General features: G+C 38.1%; 1 protein-coding gene across 1 annotated transcript; it reads right to left on the reverse strand.

Moving 5' to 3' along the window:
* Window positions 471-3,384, reverse strand: LOC109707603 (thaumatin-like protein 1b). The gene is made up of 3 exons (XM_020229010.1): window positions 2,709-3,384; window positions 1,937-2,293; window positions 471-1,367 (listed from the first exon to the last, which is right to left on the reverse strand). The coding sequence occupies exons 1-3, from the start codon at window positions 3,110-3,112 to the stop codon at window positions 1,169-1,171; spliced, it is 960 nt and encodes a 319-aa protein (XP_020084599.1). The 5' UTR covers window positions 3,113-3,384; the 3' UTR covers window positions 471-1,168.

Raw genomic sequence — 22,676 nt, forward strand, 5'->3', positions numbered from 1 at the left:
TTAATTAACTTATTAGTAGTTCATTAAAGTTGTGGAGTAGATTTATCTTAATTTGTCCATGTAACTGAGGATTGTGAAGATAAAAAGAGGCAATTTAATAATGTCTAAACATACAATGATGGAATCAAAACCGTTGATAATAGAATGCCTTAATTTGATGAGCACATGGGGTAGCTTCGGAAAACATAAATTGTCAAATTATACAAATCTAAAAATAATTTTATTTTATTTTTTAATAAAATGACAATATACTATTCATTTTGTTTATTTTTTAAAAAAGTTAATTTAACCGAAAATACAAAATATCTAGATTTTTGAGTTTAAGATTTCAAGTACCAATCATCCAAGCATAGTAAGTGTGATATGAGACCTTCTTGTTGGGGAGCTTTTATATTTGTTTGTTACACTTGAACTTTCTTTCTTTTTGGTACCACAAAAAAANAACGCCTTAATTAAAATGTAGAACCCAATTTGATATAATTCTTTTTTTTTTAATTCTTCTCAATCTATTATCCAATTTCCTTACAAGAAATTTGTTTCCTACATTACAAATCGCCAACGTTCCCATCTCGGAAAGCGAGATTCGACCTACACGCAAATAAATAAAGCCCTATCAACTATCAGCTAACAAGTAAAAACAAAAATAAATTATAAAATCAACAATACCTAATCGAAAAAGAAGAAAAAAAAAGAAGAAGTACAATCATCAATACAAAACACAATAAAGATAATGCAAAAAATTTTCAACGCAGCTTTTGTTTTTTTTTTTTTTTTTCCCCTAAAAAAAAAAGAAAATTATTCTTTTTTGCTTAATTTTGTCTCTTTCGTCGCCATCTCTCTTCGTATTCCGCCCGTCTCGTGAGCACCGCTCGAGTCCGAATCTCTAACGTTAGGCTCCCGCCCCGAGACAAAAATACAAAAACAAAATGAGCACGGTGGGGCCCATCCCCATCCACGATGCTGACGTGTGAACCGCCCATTGGATGCTATACTTTTCAAAACGGTTTCGTGTAGAATCTTTACCGATCCTGTGGTCCGAAGATCATCCTTGTGAAATTCATTCATTCGACGGCCCGATTTTTAGCACGTAGGAGTGTTGTTGGGATAAAATCTAATACTGGGTGTAGGTAGTATATACTAGTAGAGGAGAGAGGTCTAGGATCTAGGATTAGAAGAGCTGTTGCTTTAGCAGCAGCAAGGAGACGGTGAGGAGGGCGAGGGCGAAGGAGAGAGCGCGGCGAGGCGCTGCCGCAAGGGATACGGCGGAGCTGCTCGTGTCGTCCTCGCTGTCGCCGCCGAGGAAGACCATCGTGTCATTGACCAGCGGCAGGCCGGCCGCCTGCGAATTCACGCCTGACGATTTTTGGCTGTCGAAAAGAAAAGAATCAGAAGAGACATGAGACATCTTATCTACCGACTTAGATTGCTTAAATTACAAGGATAGAGTAGTACAATTGAAAACAAGAAACATGTTTTATATATATATATATATATGCTAATTTAATAATAAATAAATATAATATGTTATCTAATTTTTATGGTGTCGTGAATTGACTCACCACCAATTATATTCTATATTTTGGGTGAACTGTAGTCACCCCTAACATAATTATAAAAAAAAAAAAGTTAGGAAGGTGTGAAAATCGAAGTTATATGCACCTTTGACGGGTAAGTTGAGTTAAATTACAAGCTAACAAATATGATTAATTTGTTTTTTTGACTTTTCCCCTTATCCCCCATTCGCCGCAAAGTAACCAAATTTGACCCTTCTATTAATTCCTACTCTTATTTCCACTCTGCTTCAAAACAAACTCAATCGTCCTATATTGACTATAATAATAATAAAAACTAATTACGAATTATACGTAAAAAATTTGATTTGATTCACTATTATCATGCGTATAAAATTGACTCATAGAAAAAATAATAATATAACCTGGCGGTGCTGGGGCAGAAGGTGATAAGGTAGTTGGCTCCGGCGCAGGTGAAGGTGGAGGTGGCGTCGTCGTAGGCGTAGCTGTACGCCCGCGGGCACGCGTTCTTGAAGAACTCGGAGTATGCGGACGGCTTGCAGGTGGTGGGGTTCCCGTACGCCCCGCTGCAGCAGTACTGCGGGGACCCGAACGCCTCGCACGCACTCTTGCAGGCCACCGCGGCCCCTCCGCCGTTGGCCGCGGAGAGCACCACCTTCAAATCCGACGGGCAGACGCCGTTCAGGTCGACCAGGCACCCCGTCGCAGTACAATTGCCCGCCGTCCCTCCCTGCGGCACCACCAGCATAGGCAAGTTATACCTGCAAGCAGTTATGTCATAAAACATTAAAACCCCGACCAGCAGATAAAATAACTAAATTTATAGCTGTAGAGCTACTGTACGTTCGGAAGTAAGTATAGTGCAGCTTATATTTCTGACTTTTGTATGATTAGAATAATAATAATTTTACTAAAATTTAGTATTTATTCTTCTAATATGATAATATTAATAATTTAAGAGATAAAAAGAAAACTAAAGAATTGATAAAAGAGGAGTCTCTAAAAAATTGAAAGGGTTGTGGTGAAAGGGTATATAAACAATTTGATTCGAGAAATAAACGTTTTGGACTAATAATAATAATATTTAACCTAGTAGCATTAATTTGTAAACATTTTTTTTTTTTTTAGAATTAAAACGAACAATTAATGGTTGATGATTTGTTTGGCATGCATTACCCGTCGACGAGGCTGACGTCGTAAAAGTCCATCCCTCCGCTGCCGTCGAGCGTAAACTCGGCGAGGGTGGCGGGGGGAGCGGCGCCGGTGCCGGAGCAGGCGACGGTCCCCGACCCGCAATCCCCGGTGGCGCAGGAGAATACGCCGGTGGTGGCGTCGGCGGAGCAGAGCGTCCGGCCCCAGAACCGGCCCGACCACCCCGACGGCACGTCCATCGAGCTCGACTGCCCGCTCGCCAGCGCGAACCCCGTCGTCGACAGCGGCGCGGTGCCGGCGCCGGACAGCATGCCCGGCCACACCGTGTACCCGCAGTTGTTGCGTATTGTGAACGTCGCACACATTGCACCCCATGTGCAGAGAGACAGGAGGGATATTATTATTATTGCTGCGTATAATTTTGCCATCTTTTGATAATTGGGAATTGGGAATGTCGATGGAGATTTTTCTTTCTCTCTTTCTTTCTTTCTTTCTTTCTTTTTTTTTGGGGGGTGGGCGGAGATTTTAAGGGGGGAGAAGTTGGGTTAATTAGTGGCGTATTTATAGGGAGGAATCGAGTGGGGCCCACAGAGGAACCCCCCTCCCCGGTGGGAAGAGCTCGCGCGCCAACGTCTCTCTCCCTGGCCTCTGTGCCCTGCAACAACAGAGGAGGTTGCAGAGTTTGCCTCTTCAACGTCTCAAAAATTGGTGAAGTTCATGTACCACCCTTTCATTTTAGCAATAATAATAATAATTTAATTTTTTTTAAAACAAAATTCTATATTTTACATTCTAAGCTTTTAAAATTAAAAGTTTTGTGCACGTAATCCAATCCGCTCTAACTATAATAATAAGACTGCACACCCAATGAAATAATTTTAATTCTCAGGTTATTAAGCGTCGAAGACCAAAATAAAAATTGGCCCCAAGTTTAGAAGCTAGTGGTGCAATTCATCCAGAAAATATGACACGTACGGTGAGATTTTTATTCAGTACATTAAATTTGTCGAATTAAATCAGCTGATAATAACTAGATTTAATGAGAAAAAAGAAATTTAATTGAGGAGAGTTGGGGTTATCGTGTTTAACTTGCCTTTCTTTTTTTCTTTTTTTTTTTTTTTTTCCCTTTCTTTCCCCTTTCTTTCCCCTTTCTACTACTTGGATCGGATCGTATAGTATTAGTGGTTCGTGCTGGGCTTAAAAAATTGGGATTGGTTAAACGAACGTAGAAAATTTCCACCTGTTTGTAGAATTAAAACCTCTCTGAAGGAGAAAAAAAATGTAAACCAACTTATTATTCTCCACCTTTTCACCAATCACCAGTGCCCCTCTATGGAAAAATGTACAGAGGCCCCCTCGGCTATATCCCAGTTTGAAATAGATACATTAAAGTTTACTTGTTTTGATTGGTAACCCTTTTTTTAAGTTCTAATTATTTGGACTCATTTTTTTTATTTAGGTAATTTAATAGTTTTATAAGTTATTAATCATTAATTATTTAGTTTTATTTCCTATCAAGAAATTAAAATTATTAATTAGTTTTAGAACCATAATTAAAATTTATAGATATTTTTAACCCAAATAAATAAATAAATATTGGTCAATTTCTAAAATTCGAGAGCTAATTAAGGAGATGCCGGGGCATGCGAAGAGTATTATATTGGTGTCGTCTAATGCAACCAAGTTCTAAAATAACACGATGAACGATGATGAATTCGCTTTCGAGTTGCCAGAGCTTGTGTTGAGTATTAAGTGTCATCTAATGCAACCTAGATAGCTCGAAATCTTAGTAGAATATTAAGAGTTTAATTTAATTTTGACATTCGCAATATACTTTAATACGTATATTGTTTTTTAGTATAGGACTGCTATACTTTCGGAAGTATATAAAGGAGTTGTAAATTCCAACTTTTTAGCTTTTAAATTAAAAATTATAAAATTGTGATGACAATGGTTTCACCCACATGATTTAGCGGTCCTCCTAAAATTTAGTAATTCTTCTAAAGAATTAAGATTAATCTAAGCATCAGTGAATTAAGAAAGTGAGAAGCATTAATTATTTTATATTTTCAAAAGTATCGTAGTTGGACTCTTAATTATTTTCTATTACATCAATTTTTATTTATTTATTTATTTATTTTTGTGTTTCAAGTTAGAATTGCTAAAAATTGTACTAGGTACTTTTGATCCCTTTTAAGAGAAGCAAAGGGTTTATGTACCATTCACCTTGGTAGGGTTTAGGAGGGGTAGATGAAATGAAAGATTGACGACCCGGTTCGGTACAACGAACCCAACGAGATTCGCGGTATGAGCAGGACAGTCAAGCGGCACGTGTCACCACCTGAGCCTGAGTTGCTCCTCGAACGTGTATTCCGTTTTCCAACCTCCCGAATCGAGGGAGCAACTCTTCATTCACGCTCTCTTTTAACTGTACTATATAAGACCCCCTCACTTATAGGTAAATTCAACATGGTCCCTGGACTTTTTCTATCGGTCCCCATATTTGTTCGTTTTACACCGATGTTTGTTTAGTATAAAATCAATTGCTTTGTATATCTAGTTTATTTCATTTTTTTGGTTTGTACACACACCTGGTGCGTGTGTGTGTGTGTATATATATATATGTCCAAACGGGAGTCTATGTCCGCATAGAAAATTTCTGAATCCGGAAAAAAAGTCTTTACAGGCTCATGAGATGGCAAGGGTCGCAAGATGATCCGCAATGGCTTGCTCCTTTCTTGCTTTCTGCGTGACATAGGTTATGTCAAACTCCGACACTTTCTTGTCTTTCTTTCAATATCTAGTAAAGTAAGCTTCAATAGATAGCGTAGGTGCCGCCGGCCTTTCCTTTCTTTCAATTTATTTGATTGAATAGTAAGCCTCCACCGGAGGAAAGGCCTGGAGTCAGTCTATATCAGAGGAAGTAAGCGCGGGGATGGTCGGACTGTAAAGAGAGAGGAGAGACGAAGTGACTCGACTGAAGGCGAAGACTCTGAAGTGGGCGAACACTCGGCCCAGCGGGCGAACATGCCGGCTCCGGCTCCGCGCACCTGCTGACACCTTTCGAAGCACTTGAACGTGTGAACCGAAGTCGGATTGCCTCAGTCCTTTCTCATTTCAGTGCTCGCCTTTTTCATCTTCCGATTGGGCCTTTAGTCTTTTGATTAGAGTAGAGGTCGCGAGAGAGCAGAGCGTACCGCCCTGCCATAGTCGCGAGGATCTTAATAGTCGGTCGCGACTGTTGTCATAGTCAACGACGGTTGAAACTCCCAGGAAAAAACTTCGAATTGGGAGGGCGATCCTCCCGGTGAACTGACCGTACCCCAAACCGACACAGGTGAACAAGTAGAGTATACTAGGGCGCGTCGAGAGAACCATGTCGAAGGAACTCGGCAAAATGACCCCGTAACTTCGGGAGAAGGGGTGCTCTCCTATCTTTTGATATATATATATATATATATATATATATGCAAAAGAGGGTGAAAAGAAATTTCATAAGTTAATTTTATTAGTTTTTGTTTTTATTGGGAGCTCTCGATTTGTTGTCATGTATGAGTTTATTTTTATTCAAAAATTATTATCCTCCTATTTAGAAATTTTTGGATGGAAACAAAACTGACATGTGGCAGCGAATCCAGGACTCTCCAAAAAGACGCTGTTAGGGAGCGACGACTCACTGAAGTATTTTTTCCGTATATAGAGAAGCCAAATGAAAATGGTTTTGTTTTTGCTTTTCTCCGGACACTCAAATTGAAAACATTTCATGTTCTGGGAGTTTTAAACATATATGGTATAAGATCTTTAATAGAGCCACACCAAGCAAGACCTGGATCCTCAATTTTTTTTGGTTGGTCCTGCCTGCCCTCGCCAAGATTTTATCCTTATTTTCAGACACGCCCTACTACGCAGTCTTGACCTTGTTTGGTCCAATCTTTGCTTCGGTCTTTGTAATGCATGCACAGAGAGTGGCAGCCGGGTGTCGGAATTGATATAGCTTTGACACCAATTATGGATACTAGCTAGTATTTGGTATAATACTTTTTTTTCTTTGAGAGAGATAGGTAGCACGCTATCCGGTTCGTTTATTTTATTTAGAAATAAACTTAGTTAGAAGTGTGAATCAACTAGAATTCGAACTTGGATCTCGGATACCAACCACCAAGCTCTTTGCTACTTGCTCTAGGGACAGTCAGTGTATCTGGTATAATACTAGTCATATACTTTATGATCTAAATCATAATAAAAAATTACATAAAGATAGCATAAGAGATGAAGAAAGACGATTCACCGATTGACAAGGTAACTACGGCAAAGACGGTTAAACTAAGGGCGCGTTTAGTTCAAGTTACGTTATATTACAGAGTATTTCGATATATCCAGATATCTTGAATTTCTAAATAAGATTACTGTTAGGATTTGGTTAGATTTGTAGTTGAATCCTATTTTGGATTAGGATTAATATTTAAATCTGTTGGAGATAAATTAAAATTTAAATATTAATTAGAGTATGAATCTAACTAATTAGAATAAATATTTAAATTTATTAGAGATAAATTAATTAAGATTTAAATATTTATTATAATAGAATTCTAAATATACTAGGATTGAATACGTTTTAAGTTGAGCATTATAAATAATGCATTGTGGCTAATTAATTAGTTGAAACAAAAAAAAAAAAGAGGCTGAGAAGGTACGGCTCGCAGAGAGCACCTTGGGTGTGCCGTACCACAAAGAGAGAGAGAGAGAGAGAGAGAGAGAGTTAATGAGTTGATACACCTAGTGCACGGGTGTACCAACAAGAGAAGTCTTCTTTTGGGTTTATAGAAGACGAGAGAAGAATAGAAAAGATTCAGAAAGGGGGCTCGGGTTTTAGCTACTCTGTTACAGAAAATGAGTCAGGTGTAATCTTCTTTTATTTAATGAATCTTATTTTACCTGCATATTTTTTTCTTTTATAATTGTATCAGCTTTTGCTGACGAGACGGGTTTATGGTAAAAACCCGATTTGATGCTTCCGTTGCGGAATCCCAACAATTGCATATCGATACCGGATCCACAGTAGTCGATATCGGAGAGTGTTGCGGATTCACAAGATCCAGTACCGGGGCGAGTACCGGATTTCCAACAATTGGTATTAGAGCTGAAGGTTACCGATTTGCGGGAAAGATCGACGGAGATGACCACAAAATTCGAAATCGAGAAGTTTGATGGCAAGAACAATTTCGGACTATGGCATATTAAAGTACATGCGATCCTCGTACAGCAAGAGTTAGATGAAACGTTGAACGGGAAGAAGGCGAAGTCGGCGAAGGTCACGAATGCGGCATGGATGAAGATGGAGCGGAAGGCGTTGAGCATGCTTCATCTATCATTAAGCCAGCGAGACGACACCGGCGGAGGTCACGGATGAGGTTCTTTACAATGTAGCCAGCGAGACAACACCGGCAAAGTTGTGGAAAAAATTAGAAGATCTGTACATGACCAAATCCTTGACGAATAGGTTGTATCTGAAGCAGCGACTGTTACGCTGCGGATGCAAGAAGCGGCGAACCTATACAAGCATCTGAACGAGTTCAATGAGGTGGTGGCCCAGTTGATCAGTATCGGAGTCAATCTGGATGATGAGGATAAGGCACTGATTTTACTATTTTCCCTAACGGTGACATATGAGCATCTGGTGACCACGTTGTTTTATGGCAAGGAGACCATAAGCGTGGAGGCGGTCATAGCGGCGCTTCTCTTGAAGAAGATGCGGTAGATAACTCAGGAGTCCGGCATGCAAAGTCGAGATGTAGGGCTGGTGGTGAGTGCGAAGAAGGAGGTGACAACATCGGCGATCGGAGATAGACAGAAGAAGCCGCTATCCGAGGTGGAGTGCTTCTACTGTCATAGGAAAGGACATATAAGGCACAATTGTCGAAAACTTTAGGATGATCTGAAGGAGTTAAAGCGACAGAAGGAGAAAACTGTCGTGAAACAGGATGAGACGGTATCAGCGACGACGCAGGCAGCAGAATCGAAGATGATCGATTTTGATGTGCTGTATGCGGCAACCAGAGGTACGAATATTTCGGATGACGCGTGGGTGCTCGATTCAGCATGTTCCTTTCACGTATGCCTGAAGAAGGAGTCTTTTACCACCTATAAAGCGATCAAAGGTGAAAAACTCTAATGGGGAACGGGACGGCATGCAAAGTTTTGGGAATCGGCACGGTAAAGATCCGAATGCACGATGGGGTTGTGAGGATGCTGGCAGGTGTGCGACATGTTCCTGGTTTGAAGTGAATTTTGATCTTGTTAGGCGCGTTGGACTCGAAGAGTTGCGATATTTCAGCTTCAGGTGGAGCTATGAAGGTCCGAAAACGAGATCGGGTCGTGTGCGAGGCGAACAAGCATGGAAACTTGTACGTTCTGAACGAGAGCATAGTCAGAACGGAAGCAAAGACGGTTTGGGTTCCAAAAGTTCGCGGAGGTGCAGTTGCTCGAGGCGGAGTGGCGGATGCGGCGACATTGAGTGGAGGAGACAAACTCAAGGTGAAGCTTGCATGGTGAGCTCAAAGCAGTGGTTGAAGATTACAAATCAAACCAAGGTGGAGAATGTTAGGATTTGGTTAGATTTGTAGTTGAATCCTATTTTGGATTAGGATTAATATTTAAATCTGTTGGAGATAAATTAAGATTTAAATATTAATTATAGTATAAATCTAACTAATTAGAATAAATATTTAAATCTATTGGAGATAAATCAATTAAGATTTAAATATTTAGTGTAGTAGAATCCTAAATATATTAGGATTGGGTACGTTTTAATTTGAGCATTATAAATAATGCATTGGGGCTAATTAACTAGTTGAAACAAAAAAAAAAAAGAGGCTGAGAAGGTACGACTGGCAGAGAGCACCTTGGGTGTGCCGTACCACAAAAAAAAGAGAGAGAGTTAATGAGTTGATGCACCTAATGCACGGGTGTACCAACAAGAGAAGTCTTCTTTTGGGTTTATAGAAGGCGAGATAACGGTAGAAAAGATTCAGAAAGAAGGCTCGGGTTGTAGCTACTCTGTTACAGAAGAGGAGTCAGGTGTAATTTTCTCTTATTTAATGAATCTTATTTTACCTGCATATTTTTCTCTTTTATGATTGTATCAGCTTTTGTTGAGGAGACGGGTTTATGGTAAAAACTAGATTTGACGCTTCCGTTGCGGAATCTCAACAATCGATATCGGATCCACAGCAGTCGGTATCGGAGCGGGTTGCGGATTCACAAGATCCGGTACCGAGGCGAGTACCGAATTTCCAACAATTACTACTTATGCTGCATTAGCGCGTTTGGTTTAATACAGTAACGTAATGCTTTATTGCAATGTTTATAGTTTTACTATATTTGGTTCTGTGTATAAAATTCAGTAATCTACATAATAAATTTTAGTCTATTCCAAAATAATCCTTAGCCATATTTTGCAAACTTTATTTTTACTGTTTACAAACAATATTTTTTTACTAAATATTTTTTTAGATAATTTATTTTTTAAAAATTTAAAATTTAAATCTTAAATTTTAAATTTGAACAAAAATATAAATTTAATATTTTAATTTAAAATATAAATATGAAATTCATAAATGTAAAATCTAAAATATAAATATAAAATTTAAATTTAAAAAATCTAAATTTAAATTTTAAAAATTAAAATTTAAAAAAATTAAATTTTAAAAATTAAAATACAAATTTGAATTTTAAAATTTAAAATTTAAAATTTAAATTTGAACTCTAAAAATTTAAAATTTAAAATTTGAAATTTAAAATTAAAATTCAAAATTTAAAATTTAAAAGCTAATGATTCAAAATTTTAAATTAAATTTTTTAAAATGACGTATTGAAAAGGTTTCATGAGTTAGAGGGGTAAAATTGTCATTTTAGATAATATGTAGTATTACTGACTTTTAGTTATCTAAGATACACACTTTCCTCTTGTTAATATTTTTGGTTTAATCCTGTGCCATTTGTAATGCTACATTACCAACCGGATTACATACCGGATGAACCAAACACAGTAATTCTGACAAGATTGTCCGTAATCCTGTCAGGATACCTGAATCAAATGCACCCTAAAAAAATTAATGTGCCAAAACATATTAGCTTAGGAGGTAAAGAATTTTATAGTAGAGGCATAGCTTTTGGGTTTGGTTTGCAACAAACATCTGACTCGTAGTTGGCCTCTCCGCAGTTGAGTCAATGGACGAGATTTTTTCGATGGGATTGTTTTGAAAATTGCCAGTTTTTATATATTTATATTTATAGTAGAGGCAAAGCTTTTGGGTTTGGTTTGCAACAAACATTTGAATTTAAATAGTTATTGATAGTACGAGTCTAACTATCATTTGATTTTTTTTCTAACTTCATTTTACATTCAAATAAATGTTTATATATTTTCAAGTTAGTCATACCGTAAATACNGCAACTTTGCAATCCTTGGCTAATTGTGGGTATTAGTATAGAACACGGTGAACCAGTCACCGTGTCTAAACGCGGTGAACAATTCACCGTGTTTAGACACGGTGATTGGTTCACCGTGTTCTATGTATTATTGGCCCCTTCGATATGGGATATAGAATACATTGAACACGGTGAACCATTCACCGTGTTTGAATACAGTGAATGGTTCACTGTGTTCAACTTAAATATCTGGCCCCAGCCCGGCCTGCGTGGCGCTGACGTGGCGCTGGCGTGGCAGGGTCAGGGCCATTTTTGCAAATAAATTTTTAACGGGGCTAGTTTTGAAAATAAAATTTGTTAGGGGGCTATTTGCAAAAAAAGCCTTTTTTTCCTTTTTTTTTCCCCTATTCCTATTTATAGAAAGCCCCTCCTTTTTCTCCAATATTACAAGGAGATTCAACTTCCAAGCACAATATTTCCCATTTTGCGGCCACATTCAATAGCTCAAAGCACCAGGACGTTTTTGGTCATATCCAAATGGTAAATTGTAGGGAGAAACCCTCAACAACAAACGATTTTGAAATGGGTCCTCTACTTTTATTTTATTCAATTAGATTGAAAAAAAAAATTTATGCTAGTTATAGTGCACATAAGATGCACGTCATATTTAATTAAATTAAATTTATATTTATATTTTGAATTTAAATAGTTATTGATAGTACGAGTCTAACTATCATTTGATTCTTTTTCTAACTTCATTTTACATTCAAATAAATTTTTATATATTTTCAAGTTAGTCATACCGTAAATACTTTTTATATAAAACTTTTTTTTTAATGTATATCTAAATTTTAAAATTTTGAATCAATTCTAAATTTTAAATTAGTAAATTTAGATTTAAATTTATGAATAAACTCAAAATTTGAAGCTAATTTGTAACCATAATTTAAATATAAATAGTTATTGGAGACATAAATTTATTTATCAACCCATATATCTTTCAAATTTGATATATTTTCAAGTTAATTATTTTTTTTTGAAACGGTCTATTTTTGACCCAAATATAAAAATTTTATATTAATCTTAAATTTTGAATTGAAATATGGATTCACGTTTGAAATTATGAATCAAACTTAAAATTTAAAGTCGATTTGATAGACTTATATTTATATCATTCTATTTTTCAAACCTAATTTGTTTTTAGTTAGTTAGTTGAAAGATAGTGGATACTATGGTTATTTTAATGTGCGTTTCATCGTGATTTTTTTTTCAATGAATATGGAATATTCTTTTACGAGGCGCTTGTGAAAAGTATTGTATAGTAAGTATCCTTCGATTGATAGAAATTTAGATAAGTATAAATACTTTTTTCTATTTTCGCAAATAGGATGCAATGTTTTTTTCTTGCTAAAAACTTGGTGTGTCAACAACTATTTTAATAGTTATCTCAAATAAACATAAATTTATCAATCATATTTATCCAAAAATTTAAATTTTTAAAAAGTAAATTCATCTATTATATTTTATTCGAAATTATCTCATACCCTAATTCAAATTTAAGTAATTGGTGCCTACAATAATTATATGGTTCTATTTTTATATATATACATTAAATATTTTTCTATATTTTTTGAATTCTGACAAATTTAAAATTTAAGTATATCTTTTAAACTAAAAGTGTCAAAATTATAATTAATATTTAATTCAAAATATCACATTCAATTTTAAATTAATTTATATTTATATTTTAAATTTAAATTGGCCCTTGTGGTATGTGCCTATTTATTATTTGATTTTTTTCTAATTTTAAAATATTTGAAAAATGCATAGATGACGGATATTACGTATGGGAAAATATGATAGTAATGCGAGGAGATTATGTTATAAACAATGACAGATACTTTTATTTTCAACTGATTAATTATTATTATAAAGATGACGATATTTTCATAAAGGGTAGAAAAAAGTATTATCAGATAAGCATGAAACGTAAAGAGAATTATTGTTAGATAAGATATTAGATAAGATGGAATAAGAATATTATATAGGCAGTACTTATTAGGAGATAGTTTTGTTTTGTTTTGTTTTTTTTTTTTTGAGGAAAAGGTAGCATGCTATCTGCTTTATTCAATGGAGAAGTGAATTAAGCTACATGAATGAAGCAACATAGGCCTCGAAAGGGGCGAAAAAAAATCCCACGTTACTGATATGTTAGCTGATTAAACTTACTAATGTCTAGAAAGAAATTCCACCCATTGATACGTTAGCAGATTAATCATACGGATTCCAAGAAAAGGGTCTGGTTTGGTCATTCTGAAAATCACACCATTTTTAATCTTCCAAGTGACCCACCAGCAGGCAGTTAAGCCTATTATCCCGGAGCTTGACGGAAGCGAGCTTTTCCTGCTCATTCATCTATCCCAGACCAAAATCACGTCATGGGCCAAATCTCTTAGCTGTATATTCTCCAATGCCAAAGCCATTAGATATCTGGAAAACACACACCGAGTAAATAGGTGGTTCACGGTTTCTTCTACCGTCCCGCACAGTACACAGGTCGTGTTACCAGTCCATCCTCTCTTAAGAAAATTATCTGCAATCATGGGCTTTTTTTTGAGAATGAGCCACCAAAAGACTTTCACTTTTAAAGGTATACGGAGTCGCCACAGCTTGCTTGCACGAGCGTCCCTCGTGCCCCCGTCACATAACGCCATGTAGGTTGCCTTCACTTAGAAACGCCTGGCCGGATTCCAACACCAGTGCGCACAGTCAGGCCCTGGTCAATTCGGATGTTACTGATCTTTGCCTTAAGTGCTGCAATACTAGCAGTTAAACCGTTGTCATTAATATTTACACACCCCAGAATCTTGCGCCAATTCTATCCGTTATTCCTCAGGCAATCACTGATTTTCAAGTTTTTTTGAATTGAAAAATGTAACACCTCCGGGAATAACGATTGTAATGTAGATTCCCCACACCAGTGATTTGACCAGAAATCGATATTACGACCATTTCCCAACTTGTGGTAAGTTCCTCATTTGAAGATATCCTTTTGACCTAGAATTTCCCTCCACCAAAAAGAGGGAGGTTTAAAAGATCTTCCCTCCTTCAGTGGTCTCTTTTTTTAATAAAACAATGCGTGAATTATCTTGTTCTAATGCAACTATGGCGAAGTAAAGAATTTCCTCCACTATTTGACAAGAAGAGCTTGGTTGATCATGCTAATATCCAGGATGCCGAATCCCCCCTCTTTCTTACTCCGACAAACACTTTTCCAAGATATTAGACAATCCTTACTCGGTAAGTTGTGTCCTCTATTCTAGAAGAAGTCTCTCAGCAGTGCCTCAATACATTTAACGATTCATTTAGGTGCCTTTAACACCGAGAGGAAGTAAATGGGAAGGTTAGAAAGTACAGCTTTCACTAGAATGAGTCTGCCCCCCCTGACAGAAGTTTTGCTTGCCATCTGTCGATTTTTCTTTGTATTTTACGCATGATCCCTCGCCAATCTTCCTTTGCAGGAGCTCTGGTAGACAGCGGCAAACCCAAATACCTGGTAGGTAAACTGCCAATTCGACAACCAAGGATAGATGCCAACCTTATCGCTTTCCCCTCGATCCGGCCAATATAATCAAGCTCCGTCTTTACCCTATTGATCCTCATTCCGGACGCCGATTCAAAAGGTTGCCACAAGAATTTTAGGTTTTTCACGTGTCTCTTTTTGGTCTTCATGAAGAAAAAAGTATAATCCGCAAATTGGATAAGAGAAATCCTGGATGCATTATTAGGGCCAAGGCCTTTAAGAGATTGTTCAAAATTGCCTCATTCGTCAATCGGGCAAGACACTCTGCTACCGATAGGAAGAGAAAAGGGGATAGTGGATCCCCTTGTCTTATCCCCCTCTTCATTTTAATCCATTTGGTTGCCTCACCATTAGATAATACGTCAACTTTGGCATAACAGACGCATAACTTGATCCAATTGCATCACTTATCATTGAAGCCCCACCATTCTAAAACACGAAAAAGGAAAGGCCAATAGATTCTACCATAAGCTTTTTCAAAATCCTCTTTAACCCCAGCTCCCTTTACAGATTGCATATTTCCCCAACCAATCAGTTCACGTACAGCTGCAGAAGCATCAGTGATGTTCCTTCTCTTAAGAAAAGCTAATTGGGAGGGGGATATTAGATCACTCATAATGCACTCCAACCTATTAGCTAAAACCTTTGAAATAATCTTCTGTATTCTATTCAGGAGACTTATAGGTAGGAAGTCATCCGCCCACTTAGAACTTTCGGGATTAAACAAATGAATGCGTAATCAATTGGGCTGGAAGACAGCTTTCCAACCTTCATCTCCTGGAATAAATTCAAGATGTCCCTTTTAAGACTGTCCCAGAATGTTTGGTAGAAACTTAACAGGAAACCATCGGGACCCGGAGCCTTTTCACTCCCTAATTGGAAAACTGCCTGTTTTATTTCATCTAATCGGAAAGAACTCGTGGCGTGCGCTAACTTGATAGGGTCCGCACGGTTCGAACTGAAAAGCCTGCTCTAGTCCCCAAAGGAAGTTGGGGTCGATTCGTCCGATGTGAAGAGGTCCCTAAATTTTCGATAAAGGTAGTTCTTCTTGTCCTCTTCGGATCGATACACAATATCACCCTCTTCTAACGTATCGATCATATTAGATCTCCTTCGACCATTAGTTATAGCATGGAAGAATTTGGTATTACCATCGCCCTCACGTAACCAATGTTGCTTTGCCCTGGTTTTCTATAACACTTCTTCGTCTTTCAGTACTCTATGTAGTTTACCCTTTATCTCCTCTCTTTTATTAAGGACTTCCTGCTCTAGCTTCCTCTTCTCTTCTTCCCTATCGATCTCATGTATTTTCTCCATAAGTTTGCTCTTTGCACTTCTAATACTTCAGAACTCATTCGTACACCACTCTTTAATTCTCCTCTGACAGTGTCTCAGTTTAGCCGTAAACGTTTGAACAACCTTATTTTTCTTTCCCCTTCCTACCAACAGCCAGGCAGTTTGGAGATCAAATCCTCATGGTTAAGCGAGGCATGTTCAAACTGAAAGATCTTCTTTGGTCTAGGTGTATTTCTCTCTACGGATAAACGGATAGGACAGTGATCCGACGTTACTCTAGGCAGACTTTCAACCTTTGAGAACGGAAATTCCTGTTCCCATTCGTTTGAAATGTGGAATCTATCGAGCCTAGCAAGGGTCGGGTTCCTTTGCAAATTGGACCACGTGAAGGCTTGGTTTATCATGGGTAGATCAAGTAGTGCTAGGTCCTTAATAAGAGTGTTAAACAAATCCGTCGCTCTGGAACTCTATGTCCCNCCCCCCCCCCCCCCCCCCCCCCGCGCTCCTCTTAGCTTCTAGTGTTGTTGAAGTCTCCACACATAATCCATTTGCCTTTACAGCTATCCTCAACCGAAACAACTCCAAATAAAAATCTTACTTGTCGTCCCAGGTGGTCGGCCTGTAGACATAATAACATAGAATCGTGATCCGTTGTTGACGAGAGAAAGGAGAACAGTGATGGAATAGCGTTGCACGATGACCTCGTGATAGAGAAAAATACGAGAACTCCAACATGTAGTCAAAACCCCTGAAGCTCCTTCGGATTCAATAAAGACACATTTGTTTAGAGAAAAGCCGCCAAAACTGCGTAAGATGGACCCTAAAATACTATGAACTTTCGTTTCCTGGTGACAGACCACTACATTACGTAATATAGAGATTACATCCCGAACAACAAAACGTTTAGAAAGGTCATTAGGCCCTTGAACATTCCAACTATAGGCTCGAAACATCACAAACAAAGTGACACTGACCCCCACCAAAAAGCGAAAAGGTGTCCACTCTCCCAAGCACCTATCCAACAGTCGCTCATATCTTCGCGAAATCAACGAATTTCTTTATCTTGGCACCCTCCAATATCACCCCATAGCTTCAGCTCATTCGAACGATCATCTTTAAGGTGGACTCGTTTGGGAAAACCATTCCACCTTTACGCTGTTGCACCTTCTTGGACATAGCTTTGCTTAAGATTGAGATCTTTGACCTCTTGGCGGTGCGCGCAAGGCACACACTGACTCGTGGAGGAGTAGGAGTTGTTGTCGGTGGCGGCTTGATCGTCGTCATCATCAGGAATCCCCAGGTCCTGTCCCTTTTCTAGATATCTGCACCAACGGCCAATTCAAGTATAGAGAGAGATGATTCTTTGATCAACCGACCCGGATGCGGCCCGCTGCCATCCAGATCCCATCCACCCATCTCGCGTAGTCACATAGTCACCATAATGGCCCGCATTACCTCCTCTGGGCTCTACAAGATGTGTCCCCAACCCGAAGTAGTCCACCTTAAGCCCCGACCCATCTCCCATCCGTCAACGGTATGCCGTTTCCCCAAAAGATTCAAACCTGTAGTTCCAGGCCCAGGCCCAAGTCCAAGTCCAACTACCATTCTCCACCTGGGCCCAGTCACAAGGTATAGACGTTCCCCATACCCATTGAGTACCACATGGTCACCCCGAAAAGTCAAAAAAAGCCTGGCTGGCTTTAAATGCTGCAGCTGATGGAATCCCAAGGAAACTTTCGAATCCTCTGGAAGCGTGGAAGCAAGGATCGGGAAACCCACTTTCCTCGACCTCCTCCCTGGCAACAGAAATAGTTGGGGTCTTTTGTATAGGGCAAAAGCCTTGTTGTTCGCCAATGCATCCTTCGAGTCCATTCCCAAATCCGTGCAAACCTTCGGGCTCACCTTCATCTCCTCGGTCCTTAGCTCCCGGCGTTGCACCCAACGCATCATAGACTCGGGTTTCCCGATGCCCTTGTTCGTAGAGAAAAGAATCCGCCGGCTGTACGCCGATCTGCATCCCTTTTTCGACAAAATGCGCGCGATTGTCGTGGTTTGTGGCACCTGATTCACAAATTGATCGAATCTATCCTCGTCCAACTCCCCCGCGTCCTCGCCCATCACCTTGTTGGCGATCGCACGATCCCCATTGCACTGGGGTTTATCTTCTAAGCACCTCAATACTTCGTTACCGTTGTCGGGACTACCGCGCGGAGGTGCAGGAGGATTCTCTTTTTTTTTTGAACTGAACTGTTCTATTTTGTTATATATTTTGTTTGATTCAGTTTTTCACTTCTTACTTGAACCGAATTGGGTTCTTCTTTTATTTTTTTTTTAACTGAACCAGTCTACTTTGTTATATATTTTGTTTGATTCAGTTTTTCACTTCTTACTTGAACCGAATTGGGTTCTTCTTTTTAATTTTTTTTACTGAACCAGCCTACTTTGTTATATATTTTGTTTGAATCTGGTTCTTCACTCTTTACTTGAACCGAACCGGCCTTTCTTATTTGAACCGAACCGGCCTTTGCTGAATCGACGTATTTTGTTTTATATTTTGTTTCGAATCCGATTCTTCACTGAACCAGCTCATCTCTTCCTTTTTTTTTTTTTTGAACCGAACTCGTCTACTTTGTTATATATTTATATTTTGTTTGAATCCAGTTCTTCACTCCTTACTTGAACCGAACCGGACTTTTCTTCTTTTTTTCTTTTTTTGAACGGAACTGGTCAACTTTGTTATATATTTTGTTTGAATTCGATTCTTTGCTCCTTACTTGAACTAAACCAGTCTTTCTTATTTGAACCGAACTGAACCGGCTGTGAACAAGGTTCTTCTTCAGTGTGAACCGGCTGTGAACATGATTCCTCTTCAATGTGAACCGATCTACTTTCTCTCCATTCACTAATTAAACTAAACCGGCTGTGAATAGGATTCTTCTTTGAATCTTGTTCATCTTCATCATCAGTAATTTTTTCTCTTCAATGTCACCGTTTCCTGTGTGAGATTTAATCAGGAGAAGATGGAGAGGCAAAAGGTTAGCGGAAGGAGAAGAGATTCACCTTCTTCAGAAATTTCTCTTTCTTTGGCCCTCTGTGCACGATGCGCTCTCTTCCATAGTGTCGTTTGCTATGCGGGATTTAAGTGAGGAGAAGATGGAGAGATGAAAAGTGAGCGAGATGTTGGAAAAATCTTTCTGATCTTTTATTATAATATTCTATAAAAATCAAATCGAAAATTAAAATTCAAGTTTAGAAAAATTCCGAAACAAAATTAAACAAAAATATTGAAAAGATAAAGTTTAGAAAAGGCCTGTGGATCGAGGTGTGCAGAGCACTGTCCTAGAAGCGAAATTGCCCCTCCACGTGCGAGGCTTTCCGGCAATTACTCCTAGCGATACAACGACCACGTTCCACCCCGTCGGCACGCTTCCAAGGTAGCGCAAGATGAACCCAATGAGCTTCAGATCCAGCAACGAAAATTCGGCGAAAATTAATAGCGAGAAAGTAGAAAAAGACGAAAGGGTTTAGGTATGCTCGGATTATTATTATTCATTAAATAACTCGTGCACCCTCGCCCCATATTTATAATCAAGGCCAGAATCTTGTTCTATCGCCTTAAATTCGAGTAGAACAAGATAAGCCTAAGATTATACCTAAAAAGATTAGGATTAGGATAAATATAAAGATACGAATTAAAATAAAGATAAACTGAAAGAATAAATCATAACAAACCCAATAAAGAAATCCAATCAAATGGTTTTAATAAGTTTTAAATCATAACAAACCCAATAAAATCCAACATTCTCCCACATGATTTAAAACTTGAAATAAAAAAAAAAAAAAACCGAAATTCAAAATAATTCAAAAGAATGCTGGATCTTTTATACCATGTATTCGGTAAAGGTACCTTTCGGGTTTGAACCTTCACTTAGCGCTTGTCAATGTACATCCGAGGGCACAATGGTGGACTTCGCCTTGAACCAAGACGGTGAATCAGATTTCCACGAACAGTATACATGGTACAGCCGTTTAGGTTCTAAGCGGGTGAGCGCTTTTATGGCCATGTGCTAGTATCGCTTCGTGTGTGTTTTAGGGAACCGCCCTCTTCCCATAGTCGCGGCCTCACGACTCCACACATATAGTAGGTCCTCAAAGGGTATCTGCAAGGTCATACCCTGCCTTATAGGTCTCAGAGCCATTCAGAGCCAATGCTCTTCCTATCCGCCTGCATATATGAGCACTGTCGCCATAAGGATGAGGATATAAAAGCAGTGCTCCTCACAGCTACCTGTTCGACTTATTTCTACCCATTGAACTTGCAACAGGTTGGGTTGCCATCGCCGGTAACTTCTATTATCGGCTCAACCCTATCCCCCTCGACGAATCTAGGATCACTATCCTAGATAATCTCTTCGTATGCTGATCAGACAGATTTTTTGTAGATTTCACAAATTTCAATCCAATCACATTCATGTTAGCACAAAAAAAAAATTAAGATATCATCAACATATAAGTATAAAATCCCTATCTTGTGCATAATCCAGAAAAACTGTATCCACAGTCTTAGGTTCAATCTTTCTCTTCTTATTCTCCGGTATCTTTACTTTAGCTAGGCACCCCCATATTAAAATAATTCAGATTAAACTTCCTATCTTTCCAAAGCTCATAGGGAGACATATTAGAATTCTTGTGGGGAATTCTATACAAAATCACACATGCAGAAATCAAAACTTCCCCCCACAAGTTTTCGAGTGCACCTAAACTAACAATCATCGAATTCACCAAATCCATCAAAATCCTATTTTATGTTCAACAACTCTATTAGATTGATATATATATGGATAATCATTATTTATTCTAAATGAACTAACTGTCACGCCCCGGGGTCCCTTTTTGTTTGGAAAAACAGCGGAAACGACTGAAATTTTTTTTTTTTTTTTTTTTAAACACCTGACCCCAGGGTATGTCAGATCCGCCACAAATACAGGGAATCCACTGTTCACACGGACAGAGTCTCCCCTGTATTTGCACGGCGTCGCACAAGTACAATTTATACAACCAGAGTACATCCAGAATACAACCACAACCATATGAACATACAACCTCATCCGCACATACAGACGTCCATACATTCACCATTCACAACACGACGGTAATCATAGTTTTTAAACATAAATCCAAATCTATCATTTGAGACGTTTCCTTCCCGAAAACAAGTTTTGAAATGCTAAGTCTCAGAAATCCATTGAAAGCTCCTTTTAAAATTGTTTCTCACACAGAAACCTTTATCTTTTAAAACGCTACCACGAGGAGTAGAAAAACCATTGAAAACTGTATCGAATATGAAAACTCTTTTCTTTTAAAAAAACAAGCGCTACCACGAGGGGTAGAAAACCATTTTACTTGAAAAGCCCATAAATCTCTTTTTATCACGAAAACCCAGCAGAAAACTGAATATTCAAGTACCGAATGAAACTGAACCGTAATGAAAGTTTACTANGATCGCACCAGCGCGATCAGCACGACAGAGGCCTCGAATCTAGCATCTCGTTTCGCCCGAAAAGATTCCCGATTTGCGACAAAACCTTCCTTCCTAGGTTCCACCAAAAACCACATATAGACAACTATATGCAAAAACCATTAAACCCCTTTTTCTCGAAATTCGTGCATCCAAATCCAAATCTGTCAGTGCCATTGGGTCCAGGATAGTTGAGCGGTTGAAATCGAGCTATTGGAAGGCTATATTCGGAGTCCGATACGCGTTGAAAGTCCACTTTACTCCGCGGCCTCTCCGAAAAACCGGAGTTACTATTCACTTAAGTCAGACTTCCGGGTCGCGTAACTTCTCCGTTTTAACTCGTTTTCTCCTGAAATTTGACGGGTACACTTATAATTATATTACACACAAGAACATCATCAAACAAAAGGGTTTAATCAATAAATCAAAAATCTCAGTTATTACACTAACATAAACAGAATATATAAGGAAAAATTCTAGAGTCCAAAAAAAAACATATAGAATAGAATAAAATAAAGAAAAGAGAGAAAAATATATCATTAGCATATACAAAGCCAGAGCAAATTAAATACCTTGCCTAATAGATTCAGGAGATGATTATTCAATTGCAAAAACCTAATAATGTGCAATCAATAAACATACCAAACTAGGGGATTTTAGTTAGCACGCCACAGATTTCTTATTGTATCTAATTTTTTTTCAACTCATCCCTTTTCTAACCAACCAACTAGTAGGCTCAGCAACTATACAAGAAAATTTGGAGACTCAAATAGTGTTCAAGTAAAAAGTTCAAGGACCAAGATGTAACGAGATAGTACAAGGAATAACCATACAGTTTTACACAGTCGATAGGTTCAGTCAGAGCTATAACAGAAGGGGGAAATAACAAATTAGCAAATTAAAAGTATGAAGTGCTGGTATGATTGCATCTAAACAGTTGAAGCAATAAAATTAATCTGACTTAGTGCTGCATGATTAGCATGAAAATTATCCGTAAGCGTTACTTTAAAGTAAATTAAATTATTATTTTTTTTAATTAGGGCCGCTTTGGCATGCACCTAACTAATCGAAATAATAAATTAATTCAACTTAGCGTCGAACATTAAATAATCGGAAAACAATTATAATTATATGATTTTCATGTTTATCCGATCAAAATAAGAAT

This window comes from Ananas comosus, linkage group 3 (genome assembly GCF_001540865.1).
Source record: "Ananas comosus cultivar F153 linkage group 3, ASM154086v1, whole genome shotgun sequence".
NCBI lineage: Eukaryota > Viridiplantae > Streptophyta > Magnoliopsida > Poales > Bromeliaceae > Ananas > Ananas comosus.

What these genes read in the sequence shown, in the direction of transcription:
- LOC109707603 (XM_020229010.1), bottom strand. Translation starts at nt 3,112, where the DNA reads ATGGCAAAATTATACGCAGCAATAATAATAATATCCCTCCTGTCTCTC. An exon ending in GACGTCAGCCTCGTCGACGG is followed by an intron (nt 2,294 to 2,708) that starts GTAATGCATGCC and finishes AACTGCTTGCAG; the next exon opens with GTATAACTTGCCTATGCTGG. An exon ending in TTCTGCCCCAGCACCGCCAG is followed by an intron (nt 1,368 to 1,936) that starts GTTATATTATTA and finishes TCTTTTCGACAG; the next exon opens with CCAAAAATCGTCAGGCGTGA.